General features: G+C 35.6%; 1 protein-coding gene across 2 annotated transcripts in view; it reads left to right on the top strand.

Annotated features, from left to right (window-relative positions):
• The window catches only part of pias1b (protein inhibitor of activated STAT, 1b), a 91326-nt gene that overhangs the window by 33035 nt on the left and 37304 nt on the right, over positions 1 to 20987 (top strand). The window contains exon 1 of one of the 2 annotated variants that reach the window (XM_039773498.1): positions 12854 to 13018. The exons of the other annotated variant lie outside the window; for it this stretch is intronic. Within the exon in view, the coding sequence (XP_039629432.1) occupies positions 12965 to 13018 (54 nt within the window). The 5' untranslated portion in view covers positions 12854 to 12964. Of the gene's footprint in view, positions 1 to 12853; positions 13019 to 20987 lie in introns of those variants that run through there. 2 annotated transcript variants of the gene reach the window in all.

Genomic DNA, 20987 nt, shown 5'->3' with positions numbered 1-20987 from the left:
GCTGTGAGCGAGATCAGACTTTGCTGTGTAAAATTTATGTGATATGTATGTGAAATCATAGAGTATGCAGGCTCATACAACATGCAAGACAGTAATATTTGTCAAAAGTAAATATTTTTTGTTGATTTGATACGTTACACAGATGCTTTGTGTTCTTTTTTTAAAAAATGTTAGTTTTTGGAAAAATATTTAGCCCTGGGAGATAAGAAACAAAAAAAAAATAGCCCTAAAAGAGTTAAATTTAAATAACATTGAACATTGCAGGAAAAGTCATTTAGTGGGACAAGTGCTTCAGGAATTTCCATCGCTTCGTCACACTTGCATAGTTTACCATCTCTAGCCTGACCCCCTTTTCAGACTGTATGAGAAGATGGGAAAATTCTTTAGACTTCTGCAGGATACAGAGAATAGATGGAAACTCAACAGACAACGTACTCCATCCGGAAAACAACTGCTGTGATGGTCATTGTAATTTTTAAGATACATGTAGCTAAACGCAAGTGCTGCGTTTTTCTGTAGACCAGATTCTCTGGTGCAGGGGTGTGCAAAGGTTTTTTGTTTTTCTGCAGTTTATGGGCTGTAGTGGGGCTTCAAAGCTGAGCAGAGAAAAGAAGCTGAACCGGGCTTTAAGAGGAATAAAAGACAGACTTCATAGTGCATAAGACTAAAATAGTAAGCTGTTTTTCCCCAGAAAACTTTTTGTTAGTGTTGCAATAAATGATAGAGAATGGTATATAACAGACAAATGTATACATATTTTAAATTGAGTTACAATTAAAGCATAATTAACAAAAAAGACATAGGTACGCAATTTAAATTAAATTGTACTAGCTGACGCCCGCCATAGCATACGGCGGGTTTAAGAATAGGAATGGAAAACAGTGAGAAAGGAATTCAGAAATCAAGAAGAAAGAAATACTTCTTGAAAGACACACTTGTGAATAGGTGTTTTGCTGGAGACGACAGATAATGAGTCGAAAGATATAATCTCGGAAAGAGCTTGAATTTTAGCTTTACCACCATAAACTCCAGATGTTGCCATGTATTAATAGTACTCCTGACTTGTTGTGATAACTCAACTTGAGTTGGAAAGAACACAAGGAAGAACATCTCCAACTCTGTCCCAATGTGATGCAGCAAAATCTACTGCCCCATATCGTAGTAAGAGTGCATTGCCTTTGTCAACCTTTTGTGTCAAAGAAGTAACCCATTGATCGGAATGGGTAGTTGCAGGATCCCGGAATACAGATGACATCATACAAAAACCTGTCAACAGAGAAGATACTGTTGTTCATTTTATAACAAAGGCATAGGAAACAACCGTCGCAGTATAACGAAAATAGCAAGGAGCGAAACCAATGCCAATGGTCGAGAGAGTACCTTCCTGTAGCAGACTACGGAAAAGACTCCCAGGTGCAGACATGGCTGAAGTGAAAATTCACGTGGTCAGGCAAAATATCCATAGACATATATAGATAGATGCCGCATTCACTGTGTTGCCCAGTCGACACGATACGTCGGCACGTCCGCCCTATTGTGAGTGGCAAAAGTGCCATTTAAACTAATACCAGTAGACGTGGAAACTGGGTTTTCTAATGAAAAAACATTATCGTTTACATACAAAAGTTTTTGGCAAATCGTGTACATGTGATTATTGATATCCATTTATACACTAATATTAGCAATTATTAAATAATTATTATTAAATAATTCCTCCCATATAAGTAACACTAGCAAAATACCCGCGCTTCGCAGCGTCGAAGTACTGCCTTAAAATTTTTATTAAGAAGAAAATTAAACATTTTTAAACTGAGGGAAAATATAACAATAATTATTTGTTAAGGATTTCTTTGTATACCACATTGTGAGTTCGGCCCTCCGGTTGTAATACGACCAAGCTGAGCGCAGAGCTTACTCTTGAGCATACAATGTACAGTTGGCCATGTGAAAAGTAATCTTGTTTCAAATCTCACAGCTTGGATTGCTGCTGTCATAATCAGTTTGAGTTTCATGGTTTGTTTCAATTACGACAGTATTTGTAGGACTTGTGTTGAAGTGACATTTGGCATCTGTCAATTGTTGTAAGCACACAACCGGTTTCATCGATAAAATCACATCCAGCTTTTGAGAGTTTAAACATTCAGAAACATCAAAGTGTCCACTACTGAAATCATCACCTGTGAATCTAAGATGTTTAAGAGGCATTGGCGGTTGTCGAAAGGTGTAAAATATTTGGCCATTTCGGTACACTTGAAAGCGACAACCGAACAATTCAGCAGCAGCCATCAACTCACATGCAGATGCATAGGTGAAGGGCTTAAGCATTTCACTCTTATAGTGCTCATGTGTAGTATAATCTCCTGTACAGTCATCAGTCCACACCTTGAACCTGTCCCAGTCATTCAATACATAAAACACAATGTTCCTCCGGATATCAAGATTGAGCCTGATACGGCCGTGCAATATGTAACAAAGAGAATGTAAAAGGCAGGTGCCATCTCCGGGCATGGAAACCACTCAGTAAGTGACAGCTCTTTGATCGATGGTGATCACCTTGATAGACATGTTAATGGGGTTACGGTTCGAATAATAAAGGAAATGGGTACCTGAACAATGTAAAGTAAGTCTAAAATACCTACACAATAACTTGTAATCGTAATAAATGAACAATAAAACAGCGGAGAAGCCGTGTATTAAATTAAAAGGCTGTAGTTATTAGCAGGGAGACGTGAATCCCGTGGCGTATGACGGAAGGGAATATAGAGACTGGAGCGACGGACAGCCTTATATCGAAAGGCAGCCAACAACGTGGGAGGCGTTGGGATGGGGGACCCAACGCCGCCTCACGCGGTGTCCGAGCTGCAGGCTATGGACGTACAGTGGAACCTCGGTTTGCGAGCATAATTCGTTCCGGAAATGTGCTCGCAATCCAAAGCACTCGTATATCAAAGCGAATTTCCCCATAAGAAATAATGGAAACTCAGATTCGTTCCACAATCCAAAACTATTCATATAAAAATGATTAATACAAAATATAAAGTAAAATACATAATACAAATTAACCTTCACTTTACCTTTAAAAAGAATCATGGCTAGTGTGAGTTTCTAAACTCGTGGGATTCCACCCAACGGAACGACATGCGGAAGAGCGTCCCAAAGCAATCGCAGTCTCCCAGCACTGTAGCAGTTCGCCGTATAAGCGCATCCAAAATGATCACAGACATGCTATAAGCGCCTGTCGTCAATGGTTCATACAAGCAACATTATAAAGATCCCGCTACAATAAATAACAGCGCTGTTGCTGTTTCAAGCTGAATAAAGCTGGTGTTAAAGTACTGAGACTCAGCTTCGTGTTTTGGGGAGCAAGATGGGCACTTCACAGCGCACACACACACAGTCACAATGCTGTAGTAAACAGTATACGCTCTTACGGATGTTGACTATATGAGTGATGCACACAGACTCAGATGGAGAATAGGAGATGATTGCCAGAGAGAGAGGGAGAGACGGGCAAGTGAGCGAGCTAGATAGAGAGAGAGAGACACGTGCTGGGTGAGCGAGATAAGGTGAGAGAGAGGGAGAGAGAGACGCGCTGGGCAAGCGAGATAAGGAGAGGGAGAGAGACGCACGCGCTGGGCAAGCGAGAGAGAGACGCACGCGCTGGGCAAGCGAGAGAGAGAGAGACGCACGCGCTGGGCGCGAGTGAGAAGGCGAGAGAGAGAGATGTGCTGGGCGAGCAAGCGAATGAGATCAGGAGAGAGAGAGAGAGACGCGCTGAGAGAGAGAGAGAAGAACCATCAGCTCAGTTGTGATCACATGACGCTCAGCAGACAGTGTATCCATACTACTCGTATTTCAAGACCTCGCTCGTTTATCAAGTCAAAATTTATTAAAAATGTTTGCTCGTCTTGCAAAACACTCGGAAACCGAGGTTCCACTGTATATATGTACGCAAGTAGGATTCAGTTAGTGTTGGGAATCCGCGTACCAAATTTCTTGAAGATGGGCCCATAAGTAACAAAGATCGTTGAAGAGTTCAACATGGCGGACGTTGTCGAGCATTATGACCGTTGCGCATAGAATTTCAAAATTAAAACTTGCTTAACTTTTGTAAGTAAGCTGTAAGGAATGAGCCTGCCAAATTTCAGCCTTCTACCTACACGGGAAGTTGGAGAATTAGTGACGTTGGAAAGTTCAATATGGCGGTCAACAGTGGCGTCATACGATCGAAATAAGTACGTACATCCGTTTCGGTTAGCACAGGGAAGCCGCCTACCAAATTTCGTGAAGATGGGGCCATAAATAAGAAAATTCAACATGGCGGACGTTGTTGACAGTTCTCATCCGTTATTACCGTTACGTGTAGAATTTCGAAATGAAACCTGCTTAACTTTTATAAGTAAGCTGTAAGGAATAAGCCTGCCAAAAATCAGCCTTCTACCTACACGGGAAGTTGGAGGGAGAATTTGTGATGAGTGAGTCAGTGAGGGCTTTGCCTTTTTATTAGTATAGATTTCTCGGACTGCCTTCCATCTCCGAAAGATTTCTAGACGTCCTGTTCTTAAGCAGCACAGTAGTGAAGTATTGGGTAATGCCCTAGTCACCTAACATATTACTGTAATGCTATTTTATCTGGCATCCCACAAAAACGTATCCATCGCTTACAACTTCTTCAAAATTCTACTGCCAGCATAAATAACCTGTTCTAAATCCACTGAACATATTTCACGTATTCTCTCTCAACGTCACTGGCTCCCTGTTATCTACAGAATACAATGCAAAATACTGCTCTTAACATTTAAAGCTCCTCACAACCTCACTGATCTCCTCCAGACTGCAGGACTGCAGCTCTACTTTCTGTACCACACATCAGACTCTGTTCTTTCGGAGCTCGACCGTCTCTCATTGTGCTCCTCAACTCGGGAATCCTCTTCCCTCTCATATACGTCGGCTCGATTCAATAACACATTTTAAAACTGCCCTTAAAACTTATCTTTTCAAACTGGCATACCAGTTGTGAATTTTGCACGTTTACTGACAGTTTTCTTTGTTTGTTTGCTAATTATTGCTTTTTGATTTATCATTCTCTTGTTTTAATTTTACTAATGTTATTTAATTTTATTGTAAGGTGACCTTGAGTGCCAAGCTTATAAAACGGGATTTTCTAATGGCCAAATTTCACCAACACAATTGTTCAGTCTTACCTATGAAATGTAATCCCCCCGGAATCTGGTTTGGAGCTTATTATGGTTTGTACAATCCCAAGCAGCACGTTATTCATTACTTCGCTCCGCAGCAGTGCCACTCGCAATATGGTGGCGACATTGGCGTACAATGCTGCTGGTCATGCGACATCTAGTAATTCTATGTAGATATCGGGCGGTGATGTGACACTAGTTGGGGTCTTGAGAGAGGAGCGGGGAACACAGTAGTCCGAAAGAGGAATAGGACTCGAGAAAAGCAGCGTGGGGAAGGGTTTTGAAGAGGATGAATAGGAATCCAGAAATGCCGTGTTGGCTGCTTGTGGGCGGTACACAGTTTGGAGAGGAAGCAGGACGAACCAGAAGAGAAATCTATATAAGAGATTCACAAAAGGCATGTCCACCAAAAAAATCATGTTTTTAAATTGAATCACATTTTCTTTTTTTAACAAGTAGTTAGTATTTACATTGAGTTATAAGTTAAATCATTGTAAGTGAGTAATGCATTTGCTTTGGGACTAGGGGAGGATCATGTTACCTAAAACCGTGTCAGATTTACATCTGAAAACAATTTTACAATGTAGACTGGCCATGCTTATTAAATGTTTGTACTTCAAATCTACATTTGGACAGGTCTGGCCATCTTACTGCCACCTACAATCCTGTTGTTGACAACAGCAGCTCTCTAGTACGTATGGACAGGTTATTTTTTGTTTACAGTTTGTTTTGTTGTGTGTGTGTGTATATATATTTTTTTTCTCTGTCATGAGCTTCTTTAATGTTTTAATTTCCCCTTGGAAATAAAGTATAGCTGTCTGTCTAAGCAGTAGGAATGCTCCGATCAGGTATTTTAAGGCCAAAACCAATCACTTATTTCATGTTAATTGATTGGTTGATTCAGATTTTTTTTCTCCCCTCTTTATCTCTTTTAAAAAACTTTTTTTTTCACTATACTCCTTCATAACCAGACCCACAGAAGCCCAATGTCCTATATTAAAAGTGTATTTTTATCATTAAACAATAGACCACAGGTGTTAACTGTTCATTCTTATTAAGAAAATGAAATTCTGTAAGCTTATTGTTCAGTGACCATAAAAATACTAAAATAAATAAAACTTCCTTAAAATACATACTGTAACTTAATAAAATGTATACAAAAATGTATCCATGATACATATGATGTAAAAAAAAAATAAAATGCTTCTCTTAATTTCAAGCTGTCATATTGTTAAATTTTTTTCTTTAATATACCTATCTGAAACAAGGCTTAAGTTTAAAAATAACAAAAAAAAAAGTATTTTTTTAAAAGTCACCATTTATATAAGAGCGAAAAAATATATATTCCAACAAAATTGATTAGTTGATATTGGCAGTTAAACGTTGGTTAAATGTACATGTACTTATAGCTTTTAATCATTTTAAATCACTAATTGCAGTACAGCTTTTTCTGTTAAAATATACATTTACTATATATAGGTATGTTCTTTTTCTTCATTGTATCAGCTGGATCTTTGGAAATCTCGAGGTGTAATTATAAATATGGATTACCATTTTAATTGTGTTATTTGTTAGTTATCAAAACCTATATGCCGTGTGATACACAACAACAAATAATTCCCAGTTGAAACCCAGCACTGCTTAGCAAACTCCAGACATGTACATTTGTGATTGTAGATAAGAAAATGCTTTTTCCTTGCCTGTCTCCCAAACAGCTTGTTGGCATGGAGATAGCGTCTTATGGTTGTCATAGAGACTTTGTGACCCCCAAGATACAATTCTTTGGTGCAGTTCTCTAACAGTGAGCTCTGGAGAATGTTGTACTTCTCTTACCATCTTCCTCACTGTGTGTGGTGGCAAGATAAACTTTGGTCCTCATCCAGCCTTGTTTGTCACTGTTCTTGTCATTTTACACTTCTTTATTATTCCTCTGACTGTAGATACAGGTGGGTTTTGGCGAGGAGCTATTTTCTTGTAGCCATTACCTGACTTATAAAGGTCGACGCACATCTGCCTTACTTGAACAGCATGTTCTCTTGTCTTTCCCATGTTGAAGAGTTCTAAGAGCAATAGGACTCTGACACATCATATTTATACCCCAGGGACAAAGGAAGCCATTAATTACTATTTAAAAGTTCCAATTTACTCTGATCAACTTTAAAAAATAAACTAGAAATTACAAAAATGCTTCAATTACATTTTATAGGAATTGTTAGGGGTGCCAATAATTGAGGCACACATGATTTCATGTAAAATATGTATTTCTTAATGTGGGATTTTTTTTCCCCCAATGAAGAAATGTACTTCAATTAAAGGTTGGATTTTTCTCTTTTTTTGTGTTGTGAGCCTATATTTTTTGGGGAAAAAAAAAAAAATATTGGACACTTAAGAACACATTTTAACCAGGGGTGCCAATAATTGTGGAGGGCACTGTGTATCTATCTATCTATCTCGTCCTTAACTGTGCTTAGCTTGTCAAAAATATGCATTCAATGAAACTAGTTTTTTATTGTTAATAAAAATGTACTGAAAGGTCTCAACTTGAGAATTTAAAACATACAAGTAGCTGAGAAGGAAATAGAATGTGTAATTATGGCAAAATTCTCATTGCGAATGGACCAAATTGTTGGTAGTGTCTTCTTTGCCTTGCCAGGACACAATGTGACTCACAATTGTATTTGAAAGAGTGTCAGAGAACTAAAAATGTAGAACTTGCCTTGAATATCCACTCTGTTTAGCGGGATACAAGAAGCTGTTCCTGATTTCGCCTTTGCTTAAGTGCTGTTTAATGCAATACATATATTAGGAGCTGAAGATGAGAAATAAGAGAAAATACGAATGCGGTTATTTTCAAATATGATCTTTTGTTTTAGTCTTACAAGTGACATCATATTTACTTTAGACTGTAGTTTGTCGAAACAAACAATAAGGCTTCTAGGCTTTGAGGCATTTGATCTTTTATTCTAAACCTTACCCACTATTTCCTGTATTTTTTCCTTAATTTTTTCTAACATGTGTTTAAAGGTTGCCTCAGAGTTATTACTTAAATGTTTCTCCAGGTCTTTAATATCCTGAAGCTTCTTCTCTTTTGTCATGTTTTTGTCCTTTAAATATGTCCTTTATATCTTTTCTTATATCCTTTGTAACCTTCTCTATATTACTGTTGATCTCATTTATGCCCCCTGCCTATCGTGCTAATCATTTCGATGGTCGTTACTTTCAGTTTGGACTGCATGTTTCAGTCTTCTCCAGGCTTCAAAGGCGGAGTAGCAAGCCCGTTTGGAGTCAGCATTGCCGACTCGCAGGAGCTAGTTGACAGCGTGAATAGTAAGGCCATGCTCCAATATGTTAAGCCTCCTGGAATCGACACGTTCTTCTGGCCTGATTCACTTGCAGTTTCACTCCCACTTTCACTCTGGACTGGATCTGATTCTGCAGTATCATGTTCTGGGAGATCTGGCCTTTTGCCTTTGTGTTCCAGGTCAGTTCCTGCTAGGCCATAACTTGAACTTGAGGCCTGTTTAGGCTTTGATGAAGCTTTAGCTGTCTTCCATTTCTTTCTGAGCCTTCTTTCTGCTACTCGTGCTTGTATATACTGGCATATACTGTAATTAAATCCCCTCGGGTTGAGTAAATAAAGGATCCCTCAGGATAATGGTAGTTTAAAAAAAAAAAATAATAATAATTAATTAATTAAAAAATTAAAAGTAGGGTAAAATAGCACTGCTGTGAACCTAGGCTGGTGAGAGTGGTATAGTGGTTGTGCCAATTAATGCCAATCACTTGACACTTGAATCCCGTGGCCTATCTGAGTATTGCTGCTGACTATGTGCATCTCTTCATAGCTAAAATGTACCTATTTTTCACCATGAAGAATATATGTGTATGTGTGAATATAAAATATTAAATATAAAATATAAAATATTTGTGTGTGAATGTTTGTTTTTATTGATTTAATGCTCCATATTTGTACAGCTGTAGTGCTGTAGAAGGTGCAAGCTTCAGTCAGTCATCAGGTGCTACACCCACAGACCAGTGGTAGTCTATTTTCTCTTTTTATAGTGTCTTTTGCATACTTGTATACTCCTTGACCATATTGAGTTCATAGTAAACCTTATTTTTGTTTTGATGTCATCTTGCCTGTATTGGCTTTTGGTCTTTGTACTTGAAATAATTTTGGTACACATGCTTCAAACTATAAAGCACTATATATTCTGCATCACAGCATATTTGTATATGAGTACTTGATAGAGTGCAATAGGATTAGGTGAAAGACCAAGAGTGGGGAAAAAGATTCCCCTCCCCCTAAAAAAAAGAAAAGTCCTTTTGGGTGTACCTCTTAATTGTTTTTTATTTCTCTTTATTTCATTTGACATTCTTCCTAGAAATATTGAATTTCTGGATATATTCTGCGGTGGTACAAGTCTAGAAACTAGAAATGTTCCCACTGGTAACAAAATGCATTTTACTTTATTACTAAGTCCTCTTATTATGGTGCTACTAGAAGCAATCCTTAATGTGTAGAATCACTTTTAATATCCTTATGGTGAAAACTGTTTCTCTTCATGGTATTAGTTTCTAATACATGTAAAATATGAAATACTAAAGTGAGAAGAGCTTGGGGAGAAAAACTTGCTTTTTAGAAAATTATGTAGTAGATGTAGATAAACTACGGATTATGTATACAGTAGTTATTCAATGCAAGATTATGATCACCAACAGTGTATATGACTTGTTCTCAGGATTTATTTATTTTTTTTATTCATTTTTTGGATTTTTCACGTGGAAATGTATTTTCCAGCACAATCAGTCTCTCTACAGTCACACAATAGTGCCATTTTCAGTATATACCCAATGTCTCAGAGCCTGGAATGTTGTTCTTCATTGTTTTGAACCTGAGCTATTTCAAAGAAAACAAAAATGAAAGGAATTATTTTGTTCCATATTAATCCAAAATATTGCATTTCATGTTGGTCAACTAGAAGACGAGTACAGATTAGTCGAGTATGCTGCATGTAGAGAGGGTCATCACTGGAGTCCTTCAAGGGTCTATTGTTGTACTGCTACTTATGAAAATTTCTTTTAATGACATAGATTCTGGTGTAGTTAATAAATTTTGAATTTGCTTGTGATGCTAAATTTGGAGAGATCGGATACCGGGGAAACATCAAATGTAATTCAAAAAGATGAACAATTTTCAGAACTGGACAAACACTTGGAAAAGTTCCACACACGGGGAGGAAAAGGAACATCATTTATAAATACAGAATGAGAGGCACTCGTCGTCTAAGCAGTGTGCAGAAGCAGTTAAAATCTAATATTTACCTTTTTATCGTTAAAAACTGTTGGAATATAAATCATGGGAATTATGTTTAGACTTTATAATGTACTACGGAGACTGCACCTAGAGTATTGTGTTGCATTTCTTGTTACCACACTACAAAATAGATATTATAGCAGCACTTGAAGCTTTGCAGAGGAGAGCAGCCAGGTGCATTCCGGAATTTGGGACATGTTCAGGTCCGACAGGCTCAGAAAATTAAACCTGTTTATTCTTAAGCTGAGGAGGCTTCCTGAATACATAACCTACATCTTCAAAATTCTCAAAGATTAGATTCAGCAGTAGATTCTTGAATTTAAGTATAATTGTTTTTAAGACTGAAGTCAGGAAGCACTTCTTAATTCAAAGAGTTGTCAGAATGGGGAACAAACTACCATATCAGGCAGTTGAAGGAGAAACTTTGACAACCTTTAAGAAATATACTGATGCGATACTAGTACTGTACAGCTATTAGCTAAACAGTCAAGCTTGATTGACTGAATTGTCTTCTCTAGTTTGTCAATTTTCTTATGTAATTTCTGTGAATTTTAATACATTTTATTGTTTATAATAAATATTTCTTAAGCCGCTCAAATGTTTTTATGCATGCACAATCTCACTTTCTTGTGCAGTAGCTGACTTGATATCTTCATTATTGATGTAGCTCGTTCCAAAGAGGCAGCCCTACGAAATGGGGAACAGGTGGTAGTCGCATAGTGCTTGGTCTGGAGTGGAGCTCTTCGCTGTACTTTTTTTTTTTTTTTCCTTCTTCTTTCTTTCTTTTTCCCACTACTGTTCCCAGCTGATTCCTTTGACTTTCTCATGTTTCAATATATTTACTTCCTATTTGGACACATAACCTAAAATGATTCTTATAACTGTAACATCTACGTTCAGGAAAAAGTGCTCTAACCAGCAATTACTGTTTTGCATTCTCCCCCCTTAAAGCTCCTGTGCATATGCACCACAATGCCTGAAATAATCGTCAAGCGCTGTTTTTAGAAAAACAAAATGCCACTACATCCTCTTATGGTGAAACCATATTAATTAGAATACTGATGTCAAATTATAAACATAAAATTACTTGTTTGTTTATACCGTGTTTTTCAGAGGTTCATTTGCATTCTAACCTCCTTATCCTGACTACATGAATAAAGTATACATGCATGTTATTGTGGATGCAGTAAACTTCAGATCTACACTTTTACAGAGCAGCCAATGAAAAGTCCTGAAAGTGCAATAAAACATTACCATGAAATAGAAGAGTAATCAACAGTTTTTTCTCATTGCATTACCATATTGAATGATGCAAACACCAAATCAAATCATTGTAATATTGACCAGTTATGATAACTGGTTCTACCATATTATCAATATTTGACTATATCAGAGGTTTCAAACTCCAGGCCTGGAAGGCCACAGTGTCTGTAGGTTTTTGTTTCAGCCATTTTCTTAATTAGTAAGCAATTACTATGTTCCATACATTTTCATTTATTTGTTTTTTAAGATTCAGAACCACTTATTTATTTTCACCTTAGTAAAGATGCAAAGTGAGCCAACAGATCACTAGCTAACTCTGGAGTTCAAAACTCATTTCCCAGAGGGCTACCTTTTTTTGCTCCAAAAGTTAGTTCTTGATCTTAATGAAACATGTTATTTAATTCTATGGCTTGTTAGTGCTCTCGTTTTGTCACAGCAGACAGTTACAAAACTGCTTGCTCACTTTCCATCTCATTATTGTTTAGCTGCTGGCTAAGAAAACTTGAGTAACGATGAGGTGTTTTGAAACTTAAAAAGCAAGTCAATTAAATTAAAGGCAAAAGAAGGGTGATCCATTAGAAGCATTATTGTTTACTAAGCAAGAAAGTGGCTAGAAAGAGAACCTACACCTGTCCAGGATTTGAGTTTAACAACATGCTCAACATCATATTGTCCTCTTTGTATAAGTGGCATTTGTTTATATTTTAAATTACTTTGTTGTTGGAGAATCGTTATGCCTATATTGTTTCCTTTTTTTTTCTCTTTTTTTTATTAAGTTAAAAGTCACATAGATTATTCCAAGGGACCTCCCAAGTTATGAAGTAATATAGTATTTTAAGTTCCCCTCAATCTGAATAATTTGGGTCAAGATTATCCTTGAAATAGTTAATGCAGTAGTAATGCTTCATTTCAGGAGTCAAAATAAATTTTGGATACCCTACCAAATGTACAGAGACCTTTCTCGTTTCTAATTGTTCATAAAGAATGGATTCAGTCCACCCATAAGTAATCCCTATATTGTCTGCTATATTACACTCCATTATTCTTTGGGTTGTCAATACAATTTTCTTCACAGTAGCAACATTTTCTTCTGTCATCAATGTCGAAGGCCAGCCAGACTGCGGGTCATCTTCGAGACGTGTCCTACCAAAACGGAATTCTTTAGTCCATTTCTTGACTATGGCATATGAAGGGGACTGTTCCTGATACACGTTGGCTAGGCAAGAAAGAACTTCTGAAGGTACATGGTTTTCCGTAGCTTTAGAAATGTAATCATATTATGATTCTTGATTTTTTTTTTTTTATAACTAGAAGCTTGTAATTCATATGTTTTAGCACATAGGGGCTACTGTTTGGTGACTTACAAATTAACACCATAGAATACCCCTTTAAAGGTTTACATTCCAAATCTTTTGGTCACCTACTGTTTTGTTGTATAGTATACAATTAATGTCAACCAATACAAACTATTAAACTGTACTTCAGAGCAAGTACATATCAGAATGGAGCATATGGAGCAGCAAAATAAAACTTTAAATTCATTTTGACATAGGAAAAGAACCTTATGTACAGTGTAAAAACTAGAATTGATTGCTTTCTTTCAAAATGTAATGGGTGCATTGGCTGGAACAATTTAGCTCTTTTTTTATGTAGCATTAAAAGTATGTTATAGTTCAGATGACACTTGCTACAGAATAGCTTCAGATCTCTGCCATTGTTCTTAGTTAATTCAAAATTGCCAGCATTCCATTTGAAATAGCATCCATGTGATTACACAAATCACTCCAGTCCATATGAGTTTATTGCCTGATACTTGCCCACAGAACATCCAAGTGCCTTTTGAAGATTGTAATTGGGGAGGGAGGTGTAGGGTTATGTTTTTTTCGATTACTGAGAAACCTCAGTGCTATAGTATTAGCTACATTGAGAGCTCCTGCTCTAGGGAACTGTTGACTTCTACTGCCTGTATTGTAAAGCATCCACTGTGGAAGCACATTGTTCACCACTTGACATCTGGAAAAAGTCCTGTCAGCTCCCCAGGACAACACTTATCCCACTTGAAATAGTACAAATGAAATTAATGCTGCTGCAGCATTTGAGCTAATCCTTATTCTTGAGATGTTAAAATAAAACGGCACTTGACACTTACTCTTCGCAGCAAAGGCTTGTGTGGTTTGAAGAGGCAATATTCAGTTCTAATTATTCTCAACCCTAAAGCAATTATGGCTGTAAACGTTTTGTTAAATTGACTGAAATAACAAAGCAAATCTGAACATAGCCATTATTGTTTAAATGCTTATGAATAAGTATATCAATCAGTTTTAGATCTTAACACAATATGTGCTGTTGCTGCCATCTTACGGATAGCAGTGGTACATAGTGTTTGGTGACTTTTTACGTGGAAGTATTTATATTGTTATATTAAGTAAGCTATGCTTTTTAATTTTGCTTTTCTCTTTAAAACAAACACAAGTCAGAGATCTGGATAAATCTAACAACCTTTAGTTTAAATTTTAAGGTCATAAGCAACTGGGTGCTTACTGTCTGCCTGCCTCATATTTATATGTTGTAGCTTTGGGACATGTGCATAAAAAAAAAAAAGTTAGTAAGATTTTCCACTCAGGACTTAATACGATGTTTGTGAAATATTAGCATTGTTAGGTCATAAATATATTTAGCTATAATAACATCGAAGTTATGCTGTGGAATTAATAGTGACACATAATTTAACAAGACATTAGCATTTACAATATCTGTGTTGGGGATAAACTAAATTATTTGTATCTATGTCTCAGAAAGAAAATGTTTATTTTAATTTGTGATTAGTTGTTAGAGTAATTCATTTATTCTTACTCCAAAATTAGACTAGACTGTCAATTTTTGAAACCGCAATAAAAACATTGATGGGCATCAAGAACACAATTTATCATGTACTAGTAGTAGTACTGTTACTTGTACAGCATTGTAAATATCCCTCCTCTTAATACACACTGCATGCAGTTAGATTTTGGTTTGTATCCTTTATTATATGATTGTGTTTATTTACAGTGTTTTAAGAATTTAAGACTTTTTTTGATTATAGATAAATGAGAAAATATTTGGTTGTTTACTGAAATACACCAGCATGTACTTCAGAATGAATAGAACGTTACATCAGTAACACCCCTTAATTTCACATAGTGCTGCTTCATTTTGAAACATTTTTATTACATGTACAGCTGAGTTTTCCTTTGGATGTAAAAATTGCAGAAATATTCAGACATTTACAAGTTGAATTAAACTACAATCTTAAGGAAAATGCTTAAGATACAGGAAATCATTAAGTTGTGTTTCATCTAGCCATTTGTAAAACTCATCAAGGTGTTTGATTTTAACCACAATCCTCTTAATTTTTACTTCTGTAGTGCATTTTGCAAAAAAGAGCCTTAAAGCATGGCTCTAATTTATAATTTTGACACTAAGCGACAATATAAGACCAAGCAATGTTACATGCATACATAAATACACATCTATGTAAGGAGACAACAATAACTATGAATGTCAATAGGTTTCTAAACAGGGATGTCTGATTGTTTGTGCTTAAATCATTATTTAAGATCCTTATTTAGTCTCTTGTACTTTAAGTAACTTGATCTTCAAATGTTTGTATTTGACATATCTGTGCCAACTGTATTAAATCTGATTTTAATATACATGTTCTCAATGTGAAAGTTTTTCTTTTAGGTGTGATCAGTCTGTCTGTCTGTCCATCCACATAAAACAACTTGGCTACCAGTATACCGACTTTGTTGAAATTGAGCACACTTATTCTTTAAGCAAATTAGTTTGGGAAATACCCTTTTCATTGAGATATTTTGAATACATCACAATGTACAAAGTTTTGAAATTTCAAAATCACTCATTGCCTGATTTTCAAACTCGTCTGTCTTAAAACAGAGAATCGTTCTGTGTGAATTCAATTATGGATTAATTTACTGTTTCAAATTCACCTTGAGTGGGGTCACTTCAGCTTGTATATTTTTGTATGCTATTCCCTTTTACTCGTCCAATAGCCATTGCTGACAGCAAAACAAATGCCCAATACAAGCTATGTATATACCAGGTCACTTCCTTTGCTACTTGAGGTAAGTCAACAAAAAATAAGTCGCTTCTTTAAAAATGAATTATGGAATTATGCAAGTTTCATTCAGTCAACAAAAGTATTTATTTTACCCTAAAATAGCTATATTTTCTGCACATTAGGTTGATTAAGTATTTCTCTGACTCTTAATATTTATCGGCAAAGCTCTAGGCCTTTTTTCATCATGACTTGAAGCAGCCAAAAATTTTATCTTGAGACTTTAACAGAGATATTAACTGTCTTTTCAGTACTTCTTTCAAAAATGTTATCCAGAAATTTGAACAATAAGTGGTCAAGGACCCTCCACAACTGACACCTAATAATAGGACATCAACTGATTAAATTGTACCTCTCCTGAATAGGAATCTTCTGTTTTATTAAAGCTGTTGAGCAACCAAAAACTTATTTGGGCTACATTTTTAACTACGTGACATTGTAAAGTATAGTTAAAAAGTGCGTATTTATTGTAGTCTGCCAATTCATGCAGTTGCATTCTGTTTTTGTTGTATTTTTTTTAATGCATGACATTACAAAACTATTTGTAAAAAATGTGAAAACTGACTGTCTTATGAAGTAACTAAAAGAAATTAAAAATTATTCAACTTTCAGATCTGTTGACTAACTCCCTTAATGCACCCTAATGTTATGCCATGCATACATTTTCCATCTTGTTTTCATCTGGGTGCTTGCCAGGATTGAGAATGGTGCATCTGAGTTTAAAAAGGTCAGAGATGACTGACCTCTGTTTTTTCCCTAATTTGCTTAGTTTAATTATGCCTGCCTTTTGTTTTTAGAAATTACTCAGATTTTCTTCCCCCTCGAGAGCATTTGTTAAAACTTTTAGAGAAAGGTTGAGTTAGGTGAAACTAAATATTACCTAATGAAGTTATCAGTGTTTGTGAAAATGTTTGATTGTGTTCCGTAGTATCTGACTGCTATTTTGTTTATTAATCAGTCATAATACTTGCACAACTGCAGACATTCTTATAGGTATGTTATAGGGATGAGCTTTGCTGTATTAGTAGTAGTAAAAGTATCAACATAGTCATGTGTCATATGAAATTCTTACCTGCATGTCTCACAAACGTGTCACCACTTGCTGGTGCTATGATAACTATAGAGTATTAAAATGTAGAACTTCACTGTTGTTAAAAGTAAACGCAAATCCGCTTACCTGGTGTACTCCTTACAGCTGTTGCTATGTTTTTAGACAAAGGATTTCACAGAAGACTGGACATTTTCTCTCTCTGATGCTGGTTTGGTGTAAACTCAGTATGTTTTGGAAACCTCATTGAAAGTTATTGCATAAAAAGTAGAAATCTGGCAATGATTCAGAGCATTTAGTAGTTTCTAAATCATGTAACGACAAATAGCATGAAATGTGCATAAAATAGATTTGCATGATACTAGAATAATGTAGCTAGAGGCAACACATAGGGTAACATGCTGTGTGTAATGTTATTGACTAATTGTGAACAAGGTCTTTGCAGTGCTTGTTTCTAATAATTCTTATTAAAACTACAAATGTCACCACAGAAGACATCAGCTTTAGGAACCCCAGAATTTATAACTTCATTTTCTTTTTATATTTTCTTCTTTTTTTTTTTGTTGTTGATTGAAATGCACATAAGTACTGTATAATGAAAACATAAAAATAATCATTGTCATTGTTAGTCTCTGTGTGAACTATAAATTTACATTAAGATAAATAAATCAGAAAAGAGATGAATAAATGCAAACTTAAATGCCCTTGTTAATGTTAATTTGACTAGACTGTACAGTGCTGAATTTGATATTGTTTCAGTATACAGCATTGCAGAGAGAGAGAGAGCCTGTCTTGCTATATACAGTCCCCTCCAGTTATTGGCTCTCCTAGTAAAAATGAGTAAAAAAGGTTGTAATCTCACCTTAATCTCTTAATTGCCTTAATCTTGCACTGAAAAAAAGATAGAAAACCAACCTTAAATTGAGATTTTTGTCAGAGTGAATTTACTTAATCAAAAATATTTATTTTTAATAAAAACCACATAGGCCACAATTATTGGCATGCCTAGAAAATTCTTATGAACAAAGTGTAACTGAAGCATTTTTTCCATTTATATCAGACTTTTAAGGTACTTTGAGCATGTACACAATTTCAAGCAGAAATCCATGACTTCCTATTTTACTGGAGTATAAACATAAGGTTGCACAAAGGCCATTTTCCCGTAATTATTCATCACCGTTGTAAAGACGAGGAAACGTGCAATTCAAATGAGTGAAAATTGTGTCGACCTTCATAACATAGGACATGTCTATATTAAAATTAACACTTGCTTGAAAATAGCCATATCTATGGTAGGGCAATATGTAAAAAGTTCAAATCAGCTGGAACTGTTACCAACTTGTCTGAAAGGGGGACCCAAGTTTATTCTGCTCCCACACATAGTGAGCAGGATTGTAAGAGAGATAAAAAGAAATCTCCAAAGATCACTGTTGGCAAAATATAGAAAAAAGTATCATCACAGGGTCGCCAAATGTCCAAAACTACCATCAGACATCGTCCCCATGCTAACAGATTATGTGGACGGCATGCCAGAAAAAAAAGATTTTCTGTTCTTTAACCACAAATGTTAGCCCCTGGATTTTACTAAATGCTACTGGAAGTTTGATTGGAACTGTAACGAAAAATTGAGCTTTTTGGCAACAAATACTCAAGATGGGTTTAGCTTCAAAAGAAGGATGGCTAAAATTAGAGTACTAAAAGAGAGGAATGAAGAAAGCAGCTCCTCAAGTCAACTTATGATAAAGAGGTTAGAGCATTGTTGGAAGGATTAAAGCCAAAGAAGTCGCCTACAATCGTATTGTGAAAAAAAAAATCATAGACTACTATTCTAGAGACTTAATTATGCTGTAGATAAACCTAAGATTCAGAATTCAGTGATTTGACAATAAAAAATTAATCCATAATAATAAAACTGAATGAGATATATAAGATGAAAATTTTCAACTGATACTGTTGTTAATAAAAACCTGGTAGTATTGTGAAATGGCATGAATCCTGGTAGTTAATATTATTTGGATTCTCCTTTCTAAATGCCAGACATAATTCCAGAAAAGAATTAAAAGGTAATCCTTTTCAGCTCCACCCCCCACCACCACCCTGCCTAAGTTTTATCACTTTGCCTTAAGAGGATTTTTGTCCACAATCATTTTATGATGGCTTTTCTCACATTGAAAAAGTAAGGCAGCACTTGGGTAACAGTCTTTCTTCCATAAAGTTTCATGTAGTTTGGTACCTACATATCCTGTATATGTTAAACATAGACACAGTAGGTATATGTTAAGATGACTAGAATATGTGTGAGACTTCCAAGATGGGATTCAAGGTGTATTTAAAATAAGGGCACCCTTGCAGACAGCAGCTTGTTTAGCTGATGAACTTTTGTGTAGTGTATGATGGCTTAACAATTTACATATTCATAAGATTCCCCAGTTAAATGGCTTCAGTTAATTTTGCACCTTTTTGATTTTGTTTTTGGCTTAACATTTTTCTTTTAGGAACCAATCGATTTTTTCTGAAATTTCTTAACTGTGTTTCTACCCAACTTATGTCAACGGATATCTGTTAATTTTTTCAAGAGTCTGACAATCTTTCTTGCCATTTTAAAACTAGTTTAACTTACTTTGCCAATACAATTTTCAGCATAAGTGTGTCAAGAAATGCTATTAGGGCTCCTGCAAAACTACTTACATAATGCTTCACTGTGAGTGATCAGATGTTTTTTTTTCCTCTTTTTCAGTAATTCTTGTATGTGTGTAGCAGGGTGGGGGTTGTTTGTATTTCTTTGGTTTCAGTAAAAGCTAGATTTCCCCTTGGAGTTAAGTACTGTCTAACTATATAATAGGGCTGTAACGAACATCCAAACTCTCTGGAGTTTTCAAACTATGCTTAAGTTCAAACACATAATGCAGGGATCGGGGACCTTATTATATTTAAGATACATTATTCATTTATTTCATTTACCTATTCATTCTAGATTTAGGAAAATGTTTTGTTTTTAAACATCTTCCATGTTCTTATCCCAAATACGTAGTGTATGAAACCTAAAGTAAATAAATGCATTCTAAACAACACTGATTGCTATGCCAGCTGTTTAGGGGTACAGTACATAATTTACAATAACATATGTAATTAAGAGTTATGAAAAACAAATGTTGCAGATATACAGTATGTATTTACTCTTTATTGTTGTACCATATGTTAAAGTGTACTTTATTTTCAAGTTTATTTGAAATACGTGTTTTAACTTCCTGTTTCCTCTGCCCATTTGCAGTACTGTCATTTTGGTAAGAACAAAGTGTGTCATTTTCACACTGCCCTGTCCTTTTTCTGTTTGACTTTTATGTATCGATATGAGACTTAACATTACTGGTGATTTGCTTACCAAAAAATTGCTTTTTGTTTTTTTCTGTTTTTTTTTTTAATCCATGATTTATAAAAAGAAAATATTAAAAGAAATTGTAACTGCATGGTGATACTGCCACTCATGTCTACTCATGATACAAGTATGATGCCGCTACCCCACAGACCATTTCTTTCGTTCTTTTGTCTTCACTTAAGATTCAGTGAGTCTTTCAGTTCTCCCTAATCAAATTGTAATTTGTGGGTCCTGGATTCCATTTCAGGCCTAGTGACTACAGCCAAGCCATCAGCATAAAAGCTGCATATTCTATATGGTATGCAAGATTGAAAAAAAATGTGTAACCTTGGCATAATACATGACTCAAATACATAGAGAAGTAATAATCAAACATAGAGAAATACAAGATTTCCTCAGTCTTATGAATGTGCCTGATATTCATATAGGTTTTTGATAATCATTTCTTTTAAATCTATGACACACAACTCCCTAGATTCTTCCAGCAACACACAAGCAACCATAGTTAATAGCTTAAAATAAAAAATCCCTTGTTCTACTCATAGAGTTCCAAATAGGGGTTCCTGGGTGTCACGGGGTAAGATGTCTGTTCATGTTCTCTGTTACTATATTGCAAATGATCACATCTGAAACAGTATCTGATTATTTATTAAGCAACCCTTTATTCT

Source organism: Polypterus senegalus, chromosome 12 (genome assembly GCF_016835505.1).
Source record: "Polypterus senegalus isolate Bchr_013 chromosome 12, ASM1683550v1, whole genome shotgun sequence".
Lineage (NCBI taxonomy): Eukaryota > Metazoa > Chordata > Cladistia > Polypteriformes > Polypteridae > Polypterus > Polypterus senegalus.
The sequence above is the reverse complement of the archived record's forward strand: the minus strand, read 5'-3'. Positions and strand labels throughout refer to the sequence as shown.